The sequence below is a fragment of the Mobula hypostoma genome, chromosome 26 (genome assembly GCF_963921235.1).
Source record: "Mobula hypostoma chromosome 26, sMobHyp1.1, whole genome shotgun sequence".
Lineage (NCBI taxonomy): Eukaryota > Metazoa > Chordata > Chondrichthyes > Myliobatiformes > Myliobatidae > Mobula > Mobula hypostoma.
In genome coordinates this window covers 25891438-25916401 of record NC_086122.1, presented here as the reverse complement: position 1 = coordinate 25916401, position 24964 = coordinate 25891438, and the positions used below count along the sequence as shown (strand labels likewise).

Genomic DNA, 24964 nt, shown 5'->3' with positions numbered 1-24964 from the left:
ATTCCACGATCCAAGTCACTTAGATCACATTACTTTTCCCCCCCCCCATTCTGATGTTTGGTCTGAACAACAACTGAACCTCATGACCATGTCTACATGCTTTTATGCCTCGAGCTTCTGCCACGTGATTGGCTGTTTTGATATTTGCATTAATAAGGTGCTGTACAAATAAAGTGGTATTATTGAGTGGCCAAGCATGGCTCCAAAGCTGCTGGATTCATCACATGTGACAATGAATCAGTACAGTATTGAAAGATAAGGCACCCGTTGGAGCAGTTTTGCAACAACCACTTCTTGGTCAATGTCAGTAAACCTAAAGAGCTGATTGGTTTGGTTTACTTGTACAGTGGAAATCTCGTCTTGCATACTGCTCACACGGATCGAATCGTCTCACAGTGCATTTAGATAGACCAAGGTAAAATAATAACACAGAATAAAGTGTAAAAACTACAGAGAAAGTGCAGTGCAAGGTCATAATGAGGTAGATTGTTAGGTCATACCATAGGTCTATTCAAGAGTCTGACTCTCGGAAGTCCACAGTGAGAGATCAGCAGCTTTAAATTTCTGCGTGTTAACGTATCGGATGAGCTGCGCCAGGCCTGGCACATAAATGCGATCATTAAAAAAGTAAATATATTGGTGCGTTTTCCTTAGGAGGTTGCTCTTGAGCGTATCCTGACTGGATGTGTCATGGTATGGTGCAGCAATACAAAGGTGTGGGGATGCAGCTGCAAAGAGTAATGCGTCACACTAGCGGCAGTATGTATAGGAAGCGCCACACGCAGGTAACATCCATCATCAAAGACCCGTACAATCCGGCCATTCCAACCAAGTTCAATTTCAATTCCCTTCATCCATTCAGTAAGTCTTTAATCACAATAGATTAGCAACACTATAACCAAGTAAATTATCCACAGCTTATATAAGAATTTAAAAATTAATGTTTAATTTACTTTTCTTGCGAACGCTGCTCGTGAACACAGCGCTGCACATCACACAAACCAATCTTCCGTCCTTGGACTCACTTTACACGGCACGCTGTCTGAGCAGTGCTACCAGGATAATCAAGGACACGACCCACCCAACTAACACACTTTTCGTCCCTCTTCCCTCCGGGAGAAGGCTCAGGAGCTTGAAGACTCGTACGGCCAGATTTAGGGACAGCTTCTTTCTAACTGTGATAAGACTGCTGAACGGATCCTGACCCAGATCTGGGCCGTATCCTCCAAATATCCGGACCTGTATCTCGTTTTTTTTTGCACTACCTTACTTTCCCTTTTCTATTTTCTACTTATGATACATAATTTAAAATTTTAATATTTACTATAGATTTGTATTTAAGGGAGCGCAAAGCGCAGAATCAAATATCGCTGTGATGATTGTACACTCTAGCATCAATTGTTTGGCGACAACAAAGTATAAAGTATTATGTAAGTAAGTTTTTCATTGCACCTGTGTATATGTATTTATTGGTACATACGACGATCAACTCGACTTTGTCTTGTATCAGTAATGAATACTTAACTACATGTTTCCACCTGTATTGGTGGTAAATACTTCGCATTGTCAAGTGCAAAATGTTGTATCAGCTAAAGTTTTTAACTTCGGTATAAATACAGGTGCCCGGAAAACCCCGCACTACAGCGCCGTCTCTGTAACGGAGTCGAACTGCAACCGTCCGCCGCCCACACCGTGGAGCATACGTATTGTTGCAGCAGCATGCGCATAACTGAGGGCTGGACCCCGGCGCGCCGACGAGTGGGCGTGGCCGCGGGTCTGGCGGCAGTGCTCATGCGCGTTGGGGAGGCCGCTCCGGACGAGGTAAGAAGTTGGTCTCGATGGGCGACCCGAGACGCCGGCTGTGTCACCGGCGGTCCGTCTCCTCAGAGACGTGTCCCGGTTGGGGGTTGCGCTGCTACTCGTTGGTCTGTGAGAGCACTGGACATTTTTATAGGGGAAGTGTTGTAGTACTGTACACGGCAGTCGGATCGCCGGGGGCAGCAGGTCGGTGTCCACCTGAGTGAGGTATCTCTCGGGCGGGTGTGACACCGCCGTGTCCGTGCGGTAGAGCCTGATCGGCCGGACGTTTGCCCCGCTGCTGGGCAATACCTGGTCCCCGCTGCGCTCGCTGGTCCCCGGCCACGTCAGTAGACCTGCGCACTGCAGGTTGCTGGACCTCAGTCACAAGGAGCCCATTCATTCTCCCTCTCTTGTGCAACACGCATCCGCATCTGTGGAAGCTCTCTTGTGCCTCCGTCGCTGAGCACTCCGCTGGCGGTGTCTCTGGATTACAGTGGCGTGATCCGCTTGGGAAATCCGTGCTCAAAGAAACCCTTCACAGTTCATCATCAGGAAGTGGCAGCAAGAATCTAGACTTTCTGCTGCGTTCCGCCGGAGCCAGGGTGGCACGTATTGAACGCCTTTCGCTGTTCCCATCCGCGTAAGTTAATTTGATTGCTGTCATTTAAAGCACGTAGTTGAGTTAAAAGTTTAGCGGAAAAGTATGGCTTTTAGTCAGTCGATGACTGACGTCAAGAGTGAAAGACTTTTCGATTTTGAAAAGATCCAAATCGTGCAGGTCTAAATTGAGAAAATCAGTTCAAAGCCTCCCTTTAAAGATATTCCTTCCAGCTGAATTTCACACATTTAATGCTTTGTCCTACTGTTTTTGGTTAAGCATAAGGGAAAGCAGTATTTATGACCGCAAGTTTTGATTAACAGCAATGGTATTCAACTAATTAATAAAATTATTATTTGATTGCGAAGAGGTAGATAAGAACTAGGTGGACATCATTTAGTCCCGAGTTTGTTCTACAATCCAGCAAGACCATGACTGATAATCTGCACAACCCTCCCCACGATAGAAGGCATCTTCAAGAAGCAGTACCTCAAGAAGATGGCATCCATCGTTAAGGACCCTTGCCATCCAGGGCATGAGTTCTTCTCATTACCGCCAACAGCGAGGAGCTACAGGAGCCTGGAGACCCACACTCAATGATTTAGCTTCTTACCCTCCATCGTCAGATTTCTAGACGGCCCACGAACACTACCTCATTCCGTTTTCCCGTGTTAGTCTTTGTGCTGTTCTGCAAGGGGCTGCACAGTAGCGTAGTGGTCAGCACAGCGCTTTACAGTACCAGCGACCCAGGTTCAATTCCTGCCCCTGCCTGTAAGGAGTTTGTACATTCTTTCCGTGACTGTGTGGGTTTCCTCCGGGTGCTCCGGTTTCCTCCCACAATCCAAAGACGTTCTGGTCGGTAGGTTAATTAGTCATTGTAAACTGTTTAGGGTTAAATCAGTTGCTGGTGGTGTGGCGTGAAGGGCCAGAAAGGCCTACTCTGTGCTGTATCTTAATAAAATAGGGAAAAAAGTACAACTACTGGTGGCCTACTAATGTTTTCTGCCATTTGCTATTTTTTAATATGACTCCTATTACATCAAATACCACATCATAATATCAAACCAAAGTCATTTCTCACCACTAATGATCTCCTTGACTTCGTGACACTCAATCACCCTCGTCACCTCATTTTCCTTTCTGCCTGCCTTTGTAAATGTCAAAGTACCCTGGATTATTTAGGAGGTACCAACTTTGGTCACTGTCTAGCCATAGATCCATAATGGTAGTTGTTAGGGCCTATAGAAAAATATTAATTTCAACAGCAACTAATCTTCAGCTTGCCTCTGGGCTTCCCCCCCCCTTTCTTTCTCCCTAGGCCTCCTGTCCCATGATCCTCTCATATCCCTTTTGCCAATCACCTGTCCAGCTCTTGGCTCCATCTCTCTGCCTCCTGTCTTCTCCTATCATTTCAGATCTCCCCCTCCCCCTCCCACTTTCAAATCTCTTACTATCCCTTCTTTCAGTTAGTCCTGACAAAGGGTCTTGGCCCGAAACGTCGACTGTACCTCTTCCAATAGATGCTGCCTGGCCTGCTGCGTTCACCAGCATTTTTTTGTGTGTGTTGCTTAGTCTTCAGGTTTGAATGGGATTGTAATTGAATGTAAAACGCACCCAGAACAATGATGTTCATGGAGTTGCAGAATGGGATTGATTGCAAACAAAGAAATACTCCATTTGACCTCGGGTGCCTGTGAATGCACGGATTTGGCCCAGAGACGGTGGGGATTAAAATTCAGTTTCGGTGTCTGGAGTGTTGGTGTTTGAAAATGATATGTAATTCAAAGGAAGTATTGCAGATACTAAAGAATTGTCCTGCTGTTACCTTCGGTTTTTAGCATATTAAAGATGTTGTGTAATATTGTGTCAGGCAGGGCTCCTCTTCCAAGAGTGTCTCGAGTATTATGCCTGCTGGTGTGCTGAATAAAGACTCCTACATCACCAGCTTCCGTGTCTCCGGGAGACTTTGTTCACAGCCACAAAGGCAGTGAGATTAGATCTCTTCACTTCTGCGTGTGCCATTGTTGTACACTCACCTTGTTGTAACTGCTACCATCGCATCCTTCGTTTTAGCCTTCTGCCCTCTGCTGCCTGACTTCACCCCTCGCCACCCATTCGATTTATTCTTCTTCCCAAATACTGTCTTGTTCCCGTTTCCACCAAGCCAGCTGAAATCTGTGGCAGATCTCCTTGCAGGGATAGTCACCTAGTTCTGCCCAAGTGTAATCCATCCAATTTGTACAGGTTATGCCAGCTATGAGGTGCCTCAGAAATCCCAGTAGGCAGCATGCAGTGCTGGGAGTAATCCTGGGATTAATGCATTGGAGGTACAACATCTAAAGCCTCGTCAACCTCTGTATTCCTGCATGTTGGTACTGATTAGGGATATGACTTCTGCATGGTCACCCTCCCCTTTAGGTGACCTCCTTGACCCTGATACCAGCCTGTTCCCCCTACTTGTACAATCCAATATCACTCATGTTCTCACTTTTATTTCACCCTTCTGTGCAGTTGAGGCCCTCATAGTAGTCAAATTCAAGTTTATTGTCATGTGCACAAAGTATATACTTGCACTGATTCAAAGTTAGTGGGCACGTGGCCAAGTGGTTAAGGCATTGGACTAGCTACCTGAAGGTCGTGAGTTCGAGCCCCAGCCGAGGAACGTGTTGCGTCCTTGAGCAAGGCACTTAATCACATATTGCTCTGTGACAACACTGCTGCCAAGCTGTATGGGTCCTAATGCCCTTCCCTTGGACAACACTGGTGTCGTGGAGAGGGGAGACTTGCAGCATGGGCAACTGCTGGTCTTCCATACAACCTTGCCCAGGCCTGCGCCCTGGAGAGTGAAGACTTTCCAGGCGCTGATCCATGGTCTCGCAAGACTAACGGATGCCTTATATATTATGATTCAAAGTTAAATTTACTATCAAGCTCCATATACGATACCATATACCACCTTGAGATTATTTTTCTTGCAGGGCTTTACAGGAAAAAGAAATATAATAGAATTTATGAAAAACTGTACATAAAGAATAACAAACACCTACGTGCAAAAGATGACAAATTGAGCAAATAAAAAAAGTAAGTAACACTAGGAACATCAGTCGTAGAGTCCTTGAAAGTGAGTTGGTAGGTTGTGGAATTGATTTAGAGTTGTGGCGAATGAAGGTATCCATGATGGTTGTAGGGCAATAACTGTTCCTGAACTTGGTGGCGTGGCTCCTGTACCTCCTGCCCAAAGGTGATAGTGAGAAGAGAGCGTGGCCTGGATGGTGGGGGTCCTTGATGATGGATGCTGCTTCCATGTGGTAGCACTCTGTCTAAATGTGCTCAGTGGTTTGGAGGGTTTTGCTCGTGATGGACTGGGCAGTATTCACCACTGTCTGTAGGCTTTTCTGTTCCTGGGCATTGCTGCTTCCATACCAGGCCGGGATGCATCTATAGAAGTTTGTCAAGATTTTGGGTGACATGCCAAGTCTATGCAAACTTCTCAGAAAGTAGAGACGCTATCGTACCTTCTTTGAGCGCTGGTTTCAGGAGAGATCCTCTGATTATGGTAACGCCAGCAAACTGGAAGTTACTGACCCTCCCCACCTCCGATACCCTAATGAGGACTCGCTCATGGACCTCCAGCTTCTTCCTCTAGCGGTCAGCTCTTTGGCTTTGCTGATGTTGAGTGAGCAGTTGAGTGATGAGTACAGATGCAATGAAAGCTCGCTTGCAATAGTATCACAGGCACATAACATCCACAAGAAAAGCAAATCGTACACTTTTTTTAAACAAGCAAACACAATTAGAGCAACAAAGTTCACTTTTGGTGCAAGGTGTAATGATTAGAGTTTTGCTGATTGGTTCGAGAACCGAATGGTTGAAAGAAAGTAGCCTGGTCCAGTGAGACTTCGGGCTTCTGTACTTCCTGCCCAATGATAGCTAGGAAAAGATGGCATGGCCCGGATGGTGGGGGATTTCTGATGATAAAAGTTGCACCTCCTGTAGATGATACTAGCGTGGGGAGGGATGTGCCCGTGTTGTGTTAGGCAGATCCCGCTACTCTCTGCAGTTTTTTGCGCACCTTCACATTCAAATTGTCACACCAGACCTTGATGCAACCAGTCAGGATATTTTCAACAGTATGCCTGTAGAAGTTTGAGAGAGCATCTTATAATAAGCCAAACTGCCTCAGGACCATAAGAAAGTAAAGATGCTGGTGCACTTTCCTTATGATTGCATTTATATTTTGGACCTAGGACAGATCATCCGACTGTGTTAACACCAATGAACTTAAAGCTGCTGACTCTCTCCACTGTTGATTTTTCAATGTTTGCTGGCCCATGTTCACCCTCTTTTCCCCTTCCTGAAATCAATACTGGAGACTTTACTACATGAGGCTTGCCAGAATGATGTAGCATTGACAGGTAGGGTGTGTATTCCCGTCAGCCATGATATTCTACCATAATCATCGAGATCATCAGGAATCCTGATGAATTGTCTCAGCCCAAAACAGGGTTCCCAGCTTGGAATCCACTGACCCCTCAGTTAATGATAGGGGTCCATGGCATAAAAAAAGTTGGGAACTCCAGGCCCAAAGCATCGACTGCTTAATTCCCTCCGTAGATGCTGTCCGACTTGCTGAGTTCCTTCAGCATTTTGTTGTCTTGCTCAAGAGTTCCAGCGTCTGCAGAGTCTGTTGTGTCTCTGATTTGTGCAAATGTCATAGTAAGTAACCAAAAAAAAAGATAATTACAGATTAGGATAGTTGTCTCTCTGGATCTTTTTTTTTGCAATTGACAGCATTCACTAAATCCTTGATCTCTTTGTACTTGTAGAAAATGACGTCGGAGATGATCCTGGTGACAGGGGGAGCTGGTTATATTGGTAGCCACTGTGTGATTGAGCTGGTTAAAGCTGGTTACGTTCCGGTCGTGATAGACAACTTTCACAATGCCATCCGAGGTAAAAAGAAGCTGTTGTTTTTTTTTGCATTTGTATGAGGATTTCTGTAATACGGTATATTTTGTTTAATTTTCTGTGCTGAGATCATGGTCCTGCACTGTTAGAACCTTTACCTGTAGTGAGCTAATTACTGTAGAGTTGGGCTTGAGCTGAGCTGAAGGGAATGTGGAGACAGATGTGAAGTAATAGAGGTGAGTATGGCCAGAATTTCCAAGATCGATTATATTTAAGCAATTGAAGGGTCTTACAGCTAAAACATTAATCCTGTTTCTCTTCCCATAGACGCAGCCTTAACCTGCTGAGTGTTTCCAGTTTTTTATGTTGCTTGCTCTCCCACCCCCACCCCCCACCATTATTCAGCTGTATGGAGAGTGTTGCATCATGTTCCTGATCTGTGCCTCCTATATTGTAAAGTTGCTATGAGGGTTGGAACTTGAGTCTCTTGCTGCAGGACTTAAAGCCTGTAGGGCACAATATTGAAGTGGCTGATCCAAATGAATTGCGGGTCAGCGGTGACGCCTCAGGATGTCAAGTTGGAGACTTAGCAATAGTAGTTCCTTAAATGCCAAGGGTAAGCAGTGAGACTTTTTTTTTCCCAAGTTGAAACTGATAAATTCCCGGTGCTTTGGTAACACTAATATCAGCCACTTATCAGTCCATTTTGGATGTTGCCTAAGTGAAGGCAAAGACTAGCTGTGAATAGAATTCAACATTGTGCAATCAGCAGAACTTCTGACCCAGTGATGAAAGGAAGGTCCCTGATGAAGCTGTTGAAGATTTTAGTATCTAGGACACTGTGCTAAGCAGGGGTTCCCAACCTTTATTATGCCATGGACCAATTCCATTAAGCAAGGCGTCTGTGGACCCCAGGTTGGGAACTGCTGTGACCTAGAGCAATGTCCTGGGGTTGGGATGATTGACCACAACCATCTTCGTGGTACAGTTCCAACCTCTTGATGCCTGTTGACTTCAGTTTTACTAGGGTTCCTTGTTGCCACATTGATGTTAGGGGCAAGTTATTAACTCAGCCATGGAGCTGGGCACCTCGATCCATTTTTGATTGAGGTCTTGATCAGATCCAGAGCCAAGATGTCCTGGCAGAGCTCAAGCTGGGAATTGTAAGCAGTTCATTGGAAAATAACAATCACGTAAGACAATAAGGCATAGGGTCAATAAGAGTCCATTCGTCCCATCAAGTCTGCTCCACCATTCCACCTTGGTTGATTTATTCTCCTGCCTTCTTTCCATATCCTTTGACACCTTACTAATCAAGAACCTTTTAACTTCAACTTTAAGTATACCCCACGACTTGGCCTCCACATGTGTCTGTGGCAATGAGTTCCACAAATTCACCACCCCCTGGCCAAAGAAATTCCTCCTCATCTCTTTTCTAAAGGGGCATCCCTGTATTCTGAGGCTATGGCCTCCGGTCCTAAATTGCCTGCACTTTAAGAAACATCATCTCCTTGCCCACTCTATCTGGGCCTTTCAATATTCATTGGGTTTCAGTGAGATGCCCCTCATTCTTCTAAACTCCAGTGAGTACAGGTCCGAGAGCCAGAATACGCTTCTCGTACATTAACCCTTCCATTGCCAGAATCATTCTGGTGAACCTCCTCTGATAATTGGTTTCGGTAATGTTGATTAAGGGGAAAATTGAGATCTTGATAGAAATTATGCTCAGGCGTGGTACTTGAACCCACTTACTTTGACAATGGTGCTGACTTTGGAGCCACGGTAGATGACAGGCAGAGTCTGTACGAGAGGCACAAGTGCTTTCTTCAAGTAAAATGTGGTCCAATAGTCTTCCTTGACAATGCTTCTTAATATTTGAGGCATATTTAACCTTTTTCTCCCCTGTCTTGAGGGCACTATTTTTTAGTGGTTAAGGTGGCAAGGCACTGTATGACAATTAATAATTAAGTAACATTTACAAACTATGGACAGTTATGTTTGTGTTTAGGCTTAAGGTAGCCAAGCCACTCGATGTATGTAGCTGAGACTGATTACTTTTTGTTTGGTAATATAGGGAAAGATGGAGTTCCCGAAAGCATTCGTCGTGTGAGAGAGATTACAAGAAAAGAGATTATCTTCCGAGAAATTGACCTGCTTGATGAATCTGCTCTACGTAATCTCTTCAGAGAGGTACCAAACTGAAAACAAATAACTGTAATTACTTTTGTAATGGTTGGCAATGTATATTGTGAGATCCAAACCATGGGTTAGGGAGTAAGTTCCTCGGCCAAATGTGTTTAGATTGCATGTCCACTGAGATTTCTCGATCTTCTGGTAATTGCCCAACCCCCTTCCTCTACTTAATTCCTCATTCTTGTTTCCTGCTCTCACCTTATCTCCTTACCTCTTTCAGTTGCTCCTACCCCATTCATTTCTTCCATGGCCTTCTGTCCTCTCCTACAGATTTCTCCTTCTTCAGCCCTTTATCTCTTTCCAGCTCTTTACTGTTCCAACCATCACCTACCACCTTGTACTTCTTCCTCCCCTCCCCTCCCCTCCCTCCTACCTTCTTACTCAGACTTCTCCCGCTTCTCCAGTCCTCATGAAGGGTCTCGGCCTGAAACGTCAGCTAAACTCTTTTTCCATAGATGCTGCCTGGCCTGCTGAGTTCCTCCAGCATTTTGTGTGTGTCGCTTTGTCCGCCAAAGGGATATGTGCAACTCACAGGCTAACCGAAAACTATGGCGTCCTCTGTTCATTTCTGCTCTCTACATAAGCCTCTTCAAAATCCTCTCAATGTCAGAACTTTGCCTGAAATCCTCTCAACATCAGGCTGAAATTCAAAACTTGCACTGTTGGGCATACATCCGCCAGTATTATTTATTATAACTGAAGCTGTTTTAGTAATTCCCTGAGTGTGAAGCACTTTGAAACATTCTGAAGTTATGAATGGTACTTTATAAATGGAAGTGTCTAGCAGCCACACGTAACTGAAAAGTCAGAAGGTCATGAATTTCGGCCGTGTATTTTCTGAGTTCCTCCAAGGGCAGTATAACCTTGTAGGGTTTGGAGGCTTGCGTGCCTCATTGACCCTGAGAGCTATGTTGATTGGAGTCAGGGCCTTGTGCGTTGGCTTTTGGTAGGGTCATCCATGCCAAACAACTCTAAGGGTACAAAGAGGTCCACTGGTCCTCCAGGTTCAGGGGTTCAGCTCAGGGCTAACAACCCAGACTGGTCAAAAAATAAAGGCATCCTTTAGTCTTGCGAGACCATGGATCTGCGCCTGGAAAGTCTTCACTCTCCAGGGCGCAGGCCTGGGCAAGGTTGTATGAAAGACCAGCAGTTGCCCATGCTGCAAGTCTCCCCTCTCCACGACACCAATGTTGTCCAAGGGAAGGGCACTAGGGCCGATACAGCTTGGCACCGGTGTCATCGCAGAGCAATGTGTGGTTAAGTGCCTTGCTCAAGGACATGACACGCTGCCTCAGCTGGGGGTCGAACTCATGACCTTCGGGTCGCTAGTCCAATGCCTTAACCACTTGGCCACGTGCCCACATGGTCAAAAAATAATTGTTAAGCAAAAAGCATTGAAGAATTCTTCTGTAGAGACAGAAATGGAAGACTTTCATTGCTGTCGTAAACACCAGTGATGTGACAGGCAGTAAGCAATATTTTCTGAACTGATGAAATTTCTTAATCCTGAATTTCTGAATAGTGTGTTCCTCTCAGACTTGGGTTTGAATGCAAGTTAACATTATGTAGCACTGTTCACTCAGTTAGCTGCGAAAATCTTAAATTAGAAATGTGCTTATGATTAAAAATGCTAATTTGTCCATCAACCCCATTTCAAAAATTTTTGATCCATCTTGTAAACACAAATCAACATTCTAGTTTTTGGGGAGGTTTATGTTCTTGAGTTCTCCCAAGATGTTGCCACAATTGCATGTGATACATTTTAGTAATTAGATTTACCTTTCTTCCCCCCCCCCCCCACCAGTTCAGTTTCTCAGCTGTGATTCATTTTGCGGGTTTGAAAGCTGTAGGTGAATCTGTCCAGAAGCCTCTTCTTTATTACAAGGTCAATCTTACAGGAACGATTAAACTACTGGAGGTGAGTATATCTGTGTGGGAAGGAATTTGCTTCTGTGAGTGAAGTAAGAATCTAATTTCAGAGTCACAAGTTTCTCATTACTGATTAAAGAAAAAGTTGTCAGCAAAATGTGTTAACTCTGGTTTCAACAGGAAGCCTAGACTTTGCATACTGTTCCGTTTGTTAACTATTTTCTGGATTGCACCAGTCTGCAATTTTCTTAAGATTATGCTTGGATAAACGCTAATTTTGGTGATACTATATTTGACAACATCTGATACCAAAATAGTATCATTGGGATCAGAAAACTGGAAAGGGTCTTGGATAAACTAACTGAGTAGGTACTTAATACTGTAGTAAAATGAGCCAATGAGAACATATTCAGAGTAAAGTTAAGAAACTCCCAGAATTATACTTTGTATAGCACTAGAGGCATATTAAACTGTTGTGTATATAATGGCTACTTAAAATCAAAACAGATAATTGATTGTTATACTATAAAGAAAATGACGAATAAAATTAAACAGTACATCTTCGGAGGAAACCAGATCACCATCAGAAATTCCTGCAGTTATGGGCAGAACATACAAACTCCTTACAGACAGCGGCGGGAATCGAACCCGGGTTGCTAGCACTGTAATGGTGTTACGCTATCTGCTACACTACTGGGTTGCCCCCATAACAGCACTATGCTAAAGTACTAGACACCAGTGTGTAAAACTGGGAGGCTGCTGCTGCTCAGGGTTGCATTCTGTAGATCCACAAACTTCACGGAGCTCCCAAAAAGCAATGAGAATCGAACACTCTTGTGCAGGGAAGCTGGGAAGAGCAAAATGCACTCAGAATTGGCTGACTCCACCAGCAAGAGCAGCAGGTGAAACTTTGACCACTGCTCACATCTGGGCTTTCTGTACCATTGAAAATGCTGCTCTCCAGCAGATTAACTATGATGCATATCCATAATCTCTCAAGCCTGAAGGGACTATTGGCAGTGACAAAAATGGGTAAAGAACTTGCCACTGACCTGTATTTCCATCCACACCCTCAATACATATTTCTTTTTCATTCCTCTACCCTTTTTCCTCTGATAGAGGAACTTAAAACATGAACACTCAGACAGAGATTATGAAGACAATTGGTATGTTGGCATTTATTGGAAGAAGACTTAAGTATGTGAGACGTTTTGCTCAGTTATGTATTTCTGTGTAAAAGTCTCAGGCACCTATATATAGGTAGGGTGCCAGAGACTTTTCACAGTACTGTATATTATCTCTTTCCAGTTACCAAATAACACTGGGCCAATGAAGCTAGGTACTCATATTTCTGCTTTCCAACCACCACCTTATTTTAACCAATGTACAGCACTGTGCAAATGCCTCAGGCAACCTAGCTATATAAGTGCTTAAGAATTTTGCACAGTACTGTTTAGGATTCTGGAATGTTGTCTACAGGTCAGGTCACTGTGAAGAAAATGTAGACGTATGGTGGAGGGAGTGCAGCAAAGGTTCTTCAGGTTACTTGTTGGACAAGTTTGACCTATGATGAATCAGAATCAGGTCTATTATCACTGAGCAGCACACACAGAGTGCTGGAGGAACTCAGCAGTACAGGCAGCAACTATGGAAATGAATTAACAGTCTACATTTTGGGCCAAAAACCCTTTGTCAGGACTTTGTTTTGTGGCAGCAGAATAGTGCAAGACATAAAAATTGCTATAAGTTAAAATTAAAATAAGTTCATTTGGTAGGAGAGATTAGATAGTGAATATTTACTGTTTTGGGATCAGAAGAATGAGAGGTAATCTCATTGAAATATGCGCCATTCTTAGAGACTTGTTTCCCTAGATGGTACTGGGATCACAGTCTCAAAGTAAGGGTTGACCATTCAGAAATATCTTCATTCCAGGTATAGTGCATGTTTGGAATTGTACCCAAGAATGCTGCACAGGCCAATTTGTTTGATGTGATCAAGATGGAGATCAATAGATTTTTAAGTATGAAGGATATTAGGTGATAGCTTAACATTCTGTTGAATTTTAAATAACATAGGCAAGATTTAGAAACATCATAAACACTAAGTTGCAAAATGCCAGCTATTTGTGAAATGTGTTCTAAAATAAATGATTTCAGGGTATTTTAAAACACTGCACTTTTTATATACGTTCTCAGTGTAAATACTCTTAACAATATGTCTATTTTTTTTATTTGTCTACAAGAATTATTATAAACAGGAAAAAACAAGTTTAACCCAAAATTTGATTATGTTTAAGAAAACAATGGGTTTGATTGGTTTATATGTTTTATTTTGGTACTTCAGGCCATGAAAGAACATGATGTCAAAGACTTTGTATTCAGCAGTTCAGCGACAGTATATGGATCTCCTGATTACCTACCTATAGATGAGAGCCATCTTGTTGGCAGTTGCACTAATGCTTATGGAAAGACAAAGTACTTTATAGAAGAGATGATCCGCGATCTCTGCAATGTAGAAAAGGTAATCCCCCCTCCCCCCCAATTCTACATGTTGATTACGAAAGTTGTTGTCTTGTCGTAGCCTAAGTGTATCTGAAACATTGGGAAAGATCTTCCGTGGCAGCACCCAGCAGCTCAGAATTATTCCTGCGAAAGGGGGAAACCTTGGAATGGCAACTTGTGCTTTTGTGTTCTGTGCTCCCAATGGCAAAGTCCTGCACAGAGACACAGATCTCTCTGCTCTGCCGTCTCTGCTGTTACTCTTCCCCCTACCTGCCGGAGTTGCTGCAACGACGTGTCTCAGGTCACGAGAGAGTGGATTTACTGGTCGCGGGAGGTGGAGGAATGGGGAGTGGCATTGGGTGGAGAAGAGTGTTTGGCGTACTGGGTTCAGTTCTGATCAGAACATTACAGGAAAGATTGTGCTGGGGAGTGCGGAGATTCACCAGCATTTTGCCTGTGCAGGAGGGCTAGATTTATGGTGAGACAATGGATAGGCTGGGGAAGTGAGGGGGGACAATTTGATAGAATTAAAAATTTCTGAAAGACGTTAATTGAATTCTACTCTCCTTCCGTCTCCCCGTAAACTTTAACCACCTCCCCACCGTCATCTGTTGTAACATATTCCGCAGATTTACTACCCTCTTGCTTAAAAATTCCTCATTATCTCTGTTTTAAGCAGGCGTCCCTTTATAGTGCGGTTGTGAATTGAATTGACTTTATTACATACATCCTTCACATATATGAGGAGTAAAAATCTTTACGTTACGTCTCCATCTAAATGTGCAATTTATAGTAATTTGTAATAAATAGTATGTTAAACAGGACAGTCAATATAACATAGAAATACAATTGTATCAACATGAATTAATCAGTCTGATGGCCTGGTGGAAGAAGCTGTCCCGGAGCCTATAGGTCCTGGCTTTTATGCTGCGGTACCGTTTCCCGGATGGTAGCAGCCGGAATAGATTGTGGTTGGGGGTGACTCGGGTCCCCAATGATCCTTTGGGTCCTTTTTACACACCTGAATAGTGTGAAGTTCACATCTACAGATGCGCTGGGCTGTCCGCACCACTCTCTGCAGAGCCCTGTAATTGAGGGAAGTACAGTTCCCACACCAGGCAGTGATGCAATCAGTCAGGATTCTCTCAATTGTGTCCCTGTAGAAAGTCCTTGGGATTTAGGGATCCATACCAAACTTCTTCAACTGTTTGGAAAGTATAGCCCTGAGTCAAATACTCTTCCACAAATGAAAACATTCTCTCCACATCCACAATATCTTGTTCATTCAGGACTGGAATGCAGTGCTGCTTCGATACTTCAACCCTATTGGTGCACATGAATCGGGAATGATCGGTGAGGATCCTCAGGGTATTCCCAATAATCTGATGCCATACATTGCACAGGTTGGTAAATAATTTTTTCACAGTTTAAATTTACTTTAACCCTATACAATGCACTTTATTTTAATAAAGAATATTATTTATGATCAATTTATAATTAGACTCAGAATCATGTATATTGTGACTGACATTAGCCGTGAAATTTGTTGTTTGTAGCAGCAATACAGTGCAGGCATAACAAATTATGATAAATAACAATTAAAATAAATAGTATCAGTCGCTGAATTTTATAATAACAAATATTTTAATGGTTTATTTGGGTCAGAAATTTTTAATCGTGACTTTGGGTTCTTTCTTGCTCTCCCAATGCCCTCTTGCTCTTGGAGTATACAGAACTGTGCAAAGATTTTAGCAATATATACAGCTAGGATACCCAAGAAGAATTTTGCACAGTACTGCATTTGCCAATGTGGAGAGGAGAGTGAGTTTGCAAATCTGGCAGGAGCTAAGGATGTTGGGAATGGCGACGGTGGGGTGCTGTGGGAGGGGTGTGGGACAGGTGGTAGAGCAGGAACGCCAGGGGCAGGGTGAGTATGGTGCCGGTGCAGACACACCCAACCCTGACTCACCAGGCAAGGTCGATTCATTCCAAACAGTTGGTTGATTGATCATTGCAGAACGTCTCTCTGGTGCTTCCTTCTCCCTTCCCCTTTTCCCAACCATGGTTCCCCTCTCCCTGCCCCCTTCCCACTTTCAGTCTACAATGGAGACCCATATCAGAATCAGGTATATGATCACTCACAAATACCATTTTTTTTACTGCCGCAGTATAGTGCAGTACGTAAAATTACTATGGTACTGTGGCAAAGTCTTGGACTCCCTGGATATTGTATGTACCTAAGACTTGTGCACAGTACTGTACTTCCTGAATTTTGTGCCCTTGGTTCTGGAATTCTTAAACCTCTTAACTGTTTGACCATGCCTTTGCCCACCTGGGTTAGTGTCATTAGCTTGATGCTATCTTTGGTGACACCCATCATAGGTCAAGAGACCACTTTGTCGGGCACTTCCTCTTCATCCGCCAAAGGCATAACTTCATGGTGGCCAAAATTTTAGTTCCAATCCCTTATTTCCGTTCTGACATGTTGGTCCATAACCTCCTCTTGTTGCAAGACAAGGCCACCTTCAGGGTGGAGGGGTAAAATCTTGTGTTCCGTCTGGGTACCTTCAACTTAATAGCATGAATATCGATTTCTCCTTCCTGTAAACAAAATTTCCCTCCCCTCCCCTCTTCTTCTATTCTCCCCCTTGACATCTTCACACCTACCCATCACCGTTCCCCTCCTGACCCCCTCATTCCCCTCCTGACCCCCTCGTTCCCTTTCTCCCCCCCGTTCCCTTTCTCCCCCCCATTCCCTTCCTGGCCCCCCCGTTCCCTCTCTGCCCCCCTCGTTCCCTTTCTCTCCCTCCCGTTCCCTTTTTCTCCCCCCCCGTTCCCTTTCTCCCCAGATCCACTATCCTCTCCTATCAGATTCCTTCCTCTCCAGCCCTTTACCTTTCCTACCCATTTGGCTTCACCTATCACCTAGCCTACCCTCCTTCCCTCCCCCCCCCCACACCTTTTTATTCTGGTGTCACCTCACCCTTTCTTTTCCAGTCCTGAAGAAGGGTCTCAGCCCAAAATGTTAACTGTTTAGTCATTTCCATTGATGCTGACAGACCTGCTGAGTTCCTCCAACATTTTGTGTGCGTTGCTCTGGATTTCCAGCATCTTCAGAATCTGTTCTGTTTATGATGCTATTTTTCCCTGATTATGCTCTTGTGACGTGTCTTTATACACAACTTCATTAATAGCAATTGCAATCGAGGATAATTTGATTCTCAAGTGAATAAATATACAAATTTATTCTTTACCATTGAACCTGAATAGTAGATGATATAAAGACAGGATATTACATTTTTACTCTGTGTAACCCATGCAGTACTAATGTCTTCATACTTTAAATGTAGCCAGAATCTTTTGCTTTAGCTTCATGGATAATGTTGATATTGGTACTTGAACTCCAAGGATATCTATTAATAACATCAATGGGTTTTACTTCATAGATCTTCTTTTCCAATATTTTTTATTGATTTCTATATAGAATAATAGAGTTCAAGAGAATACATATTATAAAACAAAAGAAAGAATATAATAATACCATATACAGTATATTGAATCATATTACCAAACTCCTTACTCTATATTCATATGGATTAGATTAATTCGTATATTAGAATATAAACAATTTTATTTAAAAAAAGGATCTACACCCACTACCAAAGTCGAAGCTGTTTGGGGAAAAAAAAGAAAAAAAAATTATCAGATAATAAAATATACTTCATAGATCTTACAAAAATCTCATGGGATTCTACAAATGGATCAAAGGAAAAGGCAACTGTGCAAGTTGGAGATGAGAATATAGTTCTGGACTGTGTGGTAGATGAATATTAAAGGCTTGGATCCAGAGGATCAAAGTCTTTGATTTTATTTTATTGAGATACAATGCGGAATCGACATTTCTGTCCCTTCGGGACACGCTGTCCAGCATTCTCCTGACTTAACCCTAGCCTAATCACAGGACAATTTACAGAGACCAATTAACCTACCAATTGGTACGTCTTTGGAGGAAACCAGAGCACTTGGAGGAAACCCACATGATCACAGGGTACAAACTCCTTTCAGGCAGCAGTGGGAATTGAACCCAGGTCACCCAGACCGTAAAGCGTTGTGCTAACCACTACACTACCGTACCAGTTGTTTTGAATTTTGAATCACAGACATACAGTAAATAGAATCATTTCCACTGTGATAGAAAATGTTAAGAGGACATTTTAAAATAAAAACTTAAGATACTCATTAACAAAACATTGTTTCCACTCTTTGGTTAATCGACGTGGTCATAAGTCATTCGTATTAAATGTTCTACTGTGCCCTTTTGTCCTGGTGTCCCTCCCCCCACTTCTAAAGTTGTATTGTCTCGCCATATGACCTTTGAGCCATAGATACCATGGACAAATTGGATAGACATTTTAGAAAGATTGTAAATCAAAGTAGAGGAAAAACCCAGGAAACTGGAATTTGAGCAGATAACTCTAGTTAAACATTCACACTGATGTAAACACACGGGGCTGAATGTGTTTCCACTTATCACTTGCATTTCTGCTAATGAAATATTTCCATTTTTAATGTTCTGAAATGTAGAAAACTCTAAATATTTTAAAGTCCTTCCATCTCATTCCGCTTCCCATATCTCACAACTATGGGGAGCTATTTACAATATGGAAAATATTTTGTAAACTGCATAAATTGTTTCTGGAACAGCTGGTTTAGTTGACCTTTTACATTAATCATATTTGACAAAGGTTTTTGGTGGCACGTTCTTACAGTAGTCTTCTGTGTGAACAAATGCCTATTTGGTAATAAATCATGGACTAAATGAAACACTCTGTAAGCAAGTGTTAGTGAGATTGGAGGGGTGGGTGGATAAAGTGCCAGCATTAGAATGGCAGCATTCATGCAGATAAATTTTCTTCTGTCTCCTGCCTTCTTATCTCCAGAACACGAGTGTATCGCTCGTTCACATTAGGAAGGCAGAAAGGATGGGATGAAATGTATCTAGGTTTGCTAAGTGGACAGAGCTGCCGGGATATTGTGTTGTGGAGAGGTTGCAATGTAGTATGAGCAGGTTAACTGACCAGGTGAAGCAGTTGAAGATGGCACGTAAAGTCAAGGTTGTTATTTTTTTTGTTAATGAGGATAGCAAAACAGAATTATTTGTGAATGGGAAGAAACGTGTTGGCATGCAGTGGGTGGAGTGTAAGTGCACCCAAAGTTATAAATGCAGATTTCAAAAGCACTTTGTATATGTCAGCTTTTATTACAAAAGAATTGAAGTGCAAGGTTAAGGAAAGTGTGCAGTAAAGGGGCTGGTCGGAGGCTCGAAGTTTTCGGACAGACGGACTCAGTGTTGGCTGTGGTTGGCTGCTTCCAAGGCATCGGCAAGTCGACGGTGCCTGGAGGTTTATGGCAGGGAGTTTCTCCCTTTTGCCGCCTGCTATCGGGGACTCGGGAACCGATCGACTCGGGGACTTTGAGACTTTTTTTTTACCATGCCCATGGTCTGTTCTTCGTCAAATTATGGTATTGCTTTGCACTGCTGTAACTATACGTTATAGTTATGTGGTTCTGTCAGTATTAGTCTTTGGTTTGCCCTGTTTTCTGTGATATCACTCCGGAGAAACATTGTATCATTTCTTAATACACGTATGCATTTCTAAATGACAATAAAAGAGGACTGAGTGTTCTCATAATCTAATTTTGTCAGGTGTTGTTGAGCCCATAGCTGCAGTACAGCTTTTGTTTTAAACTCTGTTCCCATTGTGCACTTGCCTTGGAAGTGGTGCAGTGTAAATTCCTTGTGTTGACTCCAAGGAATGTGTACTCTGTTGTTTGATGAAAGATTGAGCAAGGTCCTTACTCAATCTTTCATCATCCAGCTTATTCAAACTTTCAAGGTCCATCTATCTGTAAAATGGACCTTGATGAAAGATTGAGACAGATGGAGCTTTTCTTCTTGGAGATTGAGAGAATCCTCTCCTTGAAGCACAGAAGACATCAAGAGCATTGATGGTGTAGAACAGGGGTTCCCTAACCTTTTTTATGCCATGGACCCCCTACCATTAAACAAGAGGGCTGTGGACCCCAAATTGGGAACTCCTGGTGTGGATGGTGAGGGGCTGCTTCCTTTTCATTGAATCTTTGAAATTCTTTACCAGAAGGCAGTGAATAAGGTTTTGGTGCCGATGGAATTAAACCCCAAATGGGGAACATGGACATTCAAAAGAGGCATTGCATCCTTGAGGAACCATTTGACTCTAATGGTTTTATTGAAGTTCCAGCACTTTGGATGAGGTGTTCTGTAATTCTGGATTGCTTGGCACTCGTGCAAGATCATGTCCCCTCGGGTTGAACCAAGCTTCTTAGGCAGTCCCTCGGGGCCAAATGTGGCTTGCTACACTTCAGTCTCAGTTGGTTCTGAGGTTGTTCAAGCCACTGTGAACCTCGCTTCCCCTGTAAGATTGGGTGGGAGGTGGCTGAAAGTGCACCTAGGTCAGCAATTTCTGAGTTAATGCAAGCTTTCGACGATTTGTACTAGGCTTCTCTGTGCTTCTGACGCAGGCACTGCGGGTTCTCAGTGCAGATAGCCAAATTTGAGAAGGACGCACCACACCTCCCCCAGTTGATTTAAGTGCTTTAGCGAGGTCTTAAAAACCTGTGGAAGGTTAGTACTGCTCCCCAGATTTCATTTGAAGTTTCTTGGGGGGGGCGGGTATGGAGTCTGACATGTCTCCGAATTGACTGAACTCACAATGTGATTCAGGAACCAAGGGAACGTTAACTCATGAAAACATAATAGTTTGTTAATTTTTTTTTCCTGCATTATTTCTGCTGGAGGAGTGTCCAGCATTTACAGCACTACTCACTGATTTCTGGGTAAACAACCAGTTTTGTGCCTTCGTTGAGTGAAGGGTCAGATGTTATTTAGTCTCGCTTCACGGCAGTTTTATTTCTTTGGTTTCACTCCTGCACGTTCAATAACTTTTGTAGAGTGTGATTCCACGCTACTCGCTCGGCTCTAGCCTGTCTGCGAAAGAAAAGGTCAATTTTGTTTGAAACGCAGCTATTACATGATTACTTCTAAATTATCAACCTTCTTCCTAGGTTGCGGTTGGACGCCGGCAGTGCCTGAATGTTTTTGGGAATGATTATGACACAGTTGATGGCACAGGTGAGATCACACTGTATCATGTAGATTATTATTGCTGGTCAGACGTGAAGCACTCAGCCATCAAGCAAAGTGGATGTTTGTAGGTTCATGCTACTAAGGAGGTTTCTTAACCTGTCTTGTAAGAAAATTGACAATCTGTATATCTAGACTTGTCGGTAAAGTTGTTAAAGACAGTTACGGGAATTTGCATTAATAGTTCTATTTATGGTGACTTTTGACTCCTATTTCAAATGTCTTTCCTGCTTACTGTGAGATACCCATTTATAACTGGATATAGCCGGGTGCTGCAGGACTGCGGGTGGCTGGGTCAGATTTTGCTGGTATTCAGAGAAGGGATTAGGAGGCCTAGGGGGTGAATTTGGCGTATAGTTTGTCTTTGTATTAACTTGCTCCAAAGCAGAAAATGAATGGAGGTTCATTCCTCCAATATTTGAGAAGTTAAAAACTAATTATACAGTAAAGTTTCATTGCCTTCAATATATTGATAATTCCCCGTTTCAGTAGAGGAGGGAGTGGATAATGGCTTTCATTTGGTACCTTCGGTGTATTGGTTATCACAGGACTGCCTAGAGTAGTTCTGTCAACTTGAAATAAATAAAACACTGGTGCCATCACTGAAACCCTCTTCTCTTAGTTAATTAGAACCGGCCCATTGCCAGAACCTGGCTCATTAAAGTATCTTGCATTGGTGGCAATAATTTCTGTGTAAGGAAGGGTTACATACAACCATATAACAATTACAGCATGGAAACAGGTCATCTCAGCCCTTCTAGTCCGTGCCGAACTCTTACCCTATCCTAGTCCCACTGACTTGCACTCAGTCCATAACCCTCCATTCCTTTCCTGTCCATATATCTATCCAATTTAACTTTAAATGACAACATCGAACCTGCCTCAACCACTTCTGCTGGAAACTCATTCCACACAGCTACCACTCTCTGAGTAAAGAAGTTCCCCCTTATGTTACTCCTAAACTTTTGCCCTTTAACTCTCAACTCATGTCCTCTTGTTTGAATCTCCCCCACTCCCAATGGAAAAAGTCTATCCACGTCAACTCTATCTATCCCCCTCATAATTTTAAACACCTCTATCAAGTCCCCCCTCAACCTTCTACGCTCCAAAGGATAAAGACCCAACTTGTTCAACCTTTCTCTGTAACTTAGGAGATGAAACCCAGGTAACATTCTAGTAAATCTTCTCTGTACTCTCTCAATTTTCTTGACATCTTTCCCATAATTCGGTGACCAGAACTGTACACAATACTCCAAATACACTGTACACAATGCATGTAGGGAATAGTGCTGGAGAGAACGACACCATGGCAGGAGCTAGAAGATCACTCCTTTGTGTAATTATTTAATGTCGTCTGGCAAATGAGGAAGTGTCAGTCTGATGTCTCAAGAAATCCAGAGCCCATATATCTGATAATCAGCATTTATGTGTGTAGTAGTAATCATTACTTACGTGGAAGTGGTTTCTTTGGTAAGACCAGGATGTTGTATTTCATTGAAGGCAAGTAAAGTAAGCTATAAAGTAGTTTTGTCTCCTGACTTTTGTAATTAGAAATGCAGCGTACAAAAGTGAACAAATCAGAGCACAATGCAATGATTAGAAAACTGTTTACAGTTTTGAGTGAAACGTTTTACATTTATTTTTTTTGTAGTTAAATCCAGGAATGGATACTGGCTGAGATGCTGCTTGATTACTCCGAGGAGAGACGTGGTTATGAAGCCTGGGTTTAGACTGAATTGGAAACAAGTCAGGCTAAATGGCCATTTGTTTTTTGTCCTGTGAATGCTTGTGTTCTACCTATGTGCACTGGACGAGTGAATGCAGCCACAGGGTTAGAAAGTATAAATTTTGTTCCTGGAGGAATTGTTATAATTTGTTGTTGGAAAGTGAGCAAGCTGTGTTGATTGTGAATTTGAACCTGTGTGATTTCAGACAATTAAATGCATTGTCTTGCTGTTTAGGTGTCAGGGATTACATTCATGTTGTGGATCTTGCAAAGGGACACATTGCTGCACTGAAGAAACTTAAAGAGAAATGCAGTTGCAAGGTTTGTTTTTGCCAGTTGTGTCCTGGGCAGCTTAACTCCACTTACACTCAGACTATTTCTACAGCAGTCTTTTACGATCAGTGCACCCTACTAATTTTCTAACTGTCTAGGTGTACAATCTTGGTACTGGAACAGGCTATTCAGTCCTGCAGATGGTGAAAGCAATGGAGAAAGCTTCTGGCAGAGAGGTATGTCACCACATCTTTAAAGAAAATTAAGATTCAGTGAAGTTTGTATGGTGACACTTCTCGGATGAGTGTTAAACAAAAATTAATTGGCCTGTGCGTCACCGTTATGAAGGTGGATTTTGTTTGCCCAAATTTTGCAGATTAAGTATCAGGTTGTTCCACGGAGAGAAGGAGATGTTGCTTCCTGTTATGCCAATCCAGCTCTTGCAGAAAAGGAACTTGGATGGAAAGCAGAATTTGGAATTGATAAGATGTGTAAGTATTCAGTGTGATGAAATCGTGTAAGTTTTGCTGTGGTTTTATATTAATGCATTTTCTGCATGATTGGTAGCTGACCAGTATTTTTTGCCTCTAGTTTTCAAAATTGCTGTTGTAAATGTATTTAATATGAGCAATGCTATCTATAGCTAGCTACGACAGATCTTAATAAAAGAATGTCCTTTCTATTTTAGGCCAAGATTTGTGGAATTGGCAATCCCAGAATCCTTATGGTTTCAGCAAGAATTAAGGATCGAATGCAAAAATCCAACAGTTGTCTTTTAAAGGAAAGAATTTTAAACTTTTTAATGAAAACCCTTTTATTTTGGAATAGTCTGTTAAACAAATCACGCATAATGAAAAGCAGATTCAAAACTCTGATATTCCTGTCTGTAAAGTGGGTGGAGTAGTGTAGAAAGGCAAAGTAGTTTTATAGAAGCTGTAACACACACAAAACACCGGAGGAGCTCAGCAGGTCAGGCAGCATCTATGGAAAAGACACTGTGGGCCAAGAGCTTTCGTCAGCCCAACACATCAACTGTTTATTCGTCTACATCAATGCTGCTTGATCTGCTGAGATCCTCCAGTATTTCACGTGTGTTGCCTAGATTTCTAGCCTCTAAATAATTCCTTGTATTTATGTGTAGAATGCTGTAGTCTTTTCCTATGAAGGAACACAAGATTTAGAGAATTTCAAATTTACCATAATACCTCATGTTTAATATTAATTATATCTATGCAGGCAGTTGAAGTGCACTGTTTTGTTGAGAGTAGTTTCTTGCATTTTTATTGTTGAAAAATCCATGGGCAATTCATTGGTCTTCAAACTAAAATTACATTGAACAATATAGAAACTATTATAGAGAGTTATATGCAGCACACAGGGTTGGTGTAGCTGCCTGTGATTTTAAACTTTTCTACTTTTGAACTCCTTTGCAATCATTTCATTTACAATAAACTAAATTTTGGAATGCGTTTTGTGTAAATATGCTTGTCAACATGGGGGGGTGGGGGGTGGAGTTTGTAGGTTCTGACCAGAATTGGTCTCAAGGTTGAAACAATACACTTGAGTGATCAACTTCCTCTGATCCACTCTGATCTGGGTGCTCCAAGTTCTGGTTGTAGTAGAGATATTCTAATTAAACCATTGATAGTTTTCCCAGCTCCTATACTCAGTACCCTGACCAATGAAGGCTGGAATCTCAAACGCTTTCTTCCCCACCCCATTTACCTACGACACTGCGTTTAGCACTAATGTCCCAGGTCAGTACTGTTCACTGTACAAGTCCTAGCATAGTTTGTTACAACAAAATACAAACCCCATTTCCAGAAAGGTTGGGATATTTTCCATAATGCAATAAAAACAAAAATCTGTGATATGTTAATTCACATGAACCTTTATTTAACTGACAAAAGTG

The 24964-nt window shown here is 42.5% G+C and overlaps 1 protein-coding gene across 3 annotated transcripts; it reads left to right on the top strand.

The window, feature by feature from the left end:
* The first annotated feature begins 1697 nt into the window (after positions 1–1697).
* gale (UDP-galactose-4-epimerase) lies at positions 1698–24538 on the top strand. 3 transcript variants are annotated; one of them, XM_063033997.1, is made up of 11 exons: positions 1698–1821; positions 7225–7351; positions 9381–9496; positions 11304–11417; positions 13713–13889; positions 15160–15273; positions 20975–21041; positions 23015–23100; positions 23211–23288; positions 23429–23543; positions 23741–24538. In XM_063033997.1, the coding sequence occupies exons 1-11, from the start codon at positions 1720–1722 to the stop codon at positions 23794–23796; spliced, it is 1152 nt and encodes a 383-aa protein (XP_062890067.1). In that variant the 5' UTR covers positions 1698–1719; the 3' UTR covers positions 23797–24538. The 3 variants fall into 3 exon arrangements, with proteins under 3 accessions (XP_062890067.1, XP_062890069.1, XP_062890068.1); XM_063033999.1 differs by lacking the exon at positions 1698–1821 and adding an exon at positions 1844–2440; XM_063033998.1 differs by lacking the exon at positions 1698–1821 and adding an exon at positions 6984–7114.
* Positions 24539–24964: the final 426 nt, after the last annotated feature.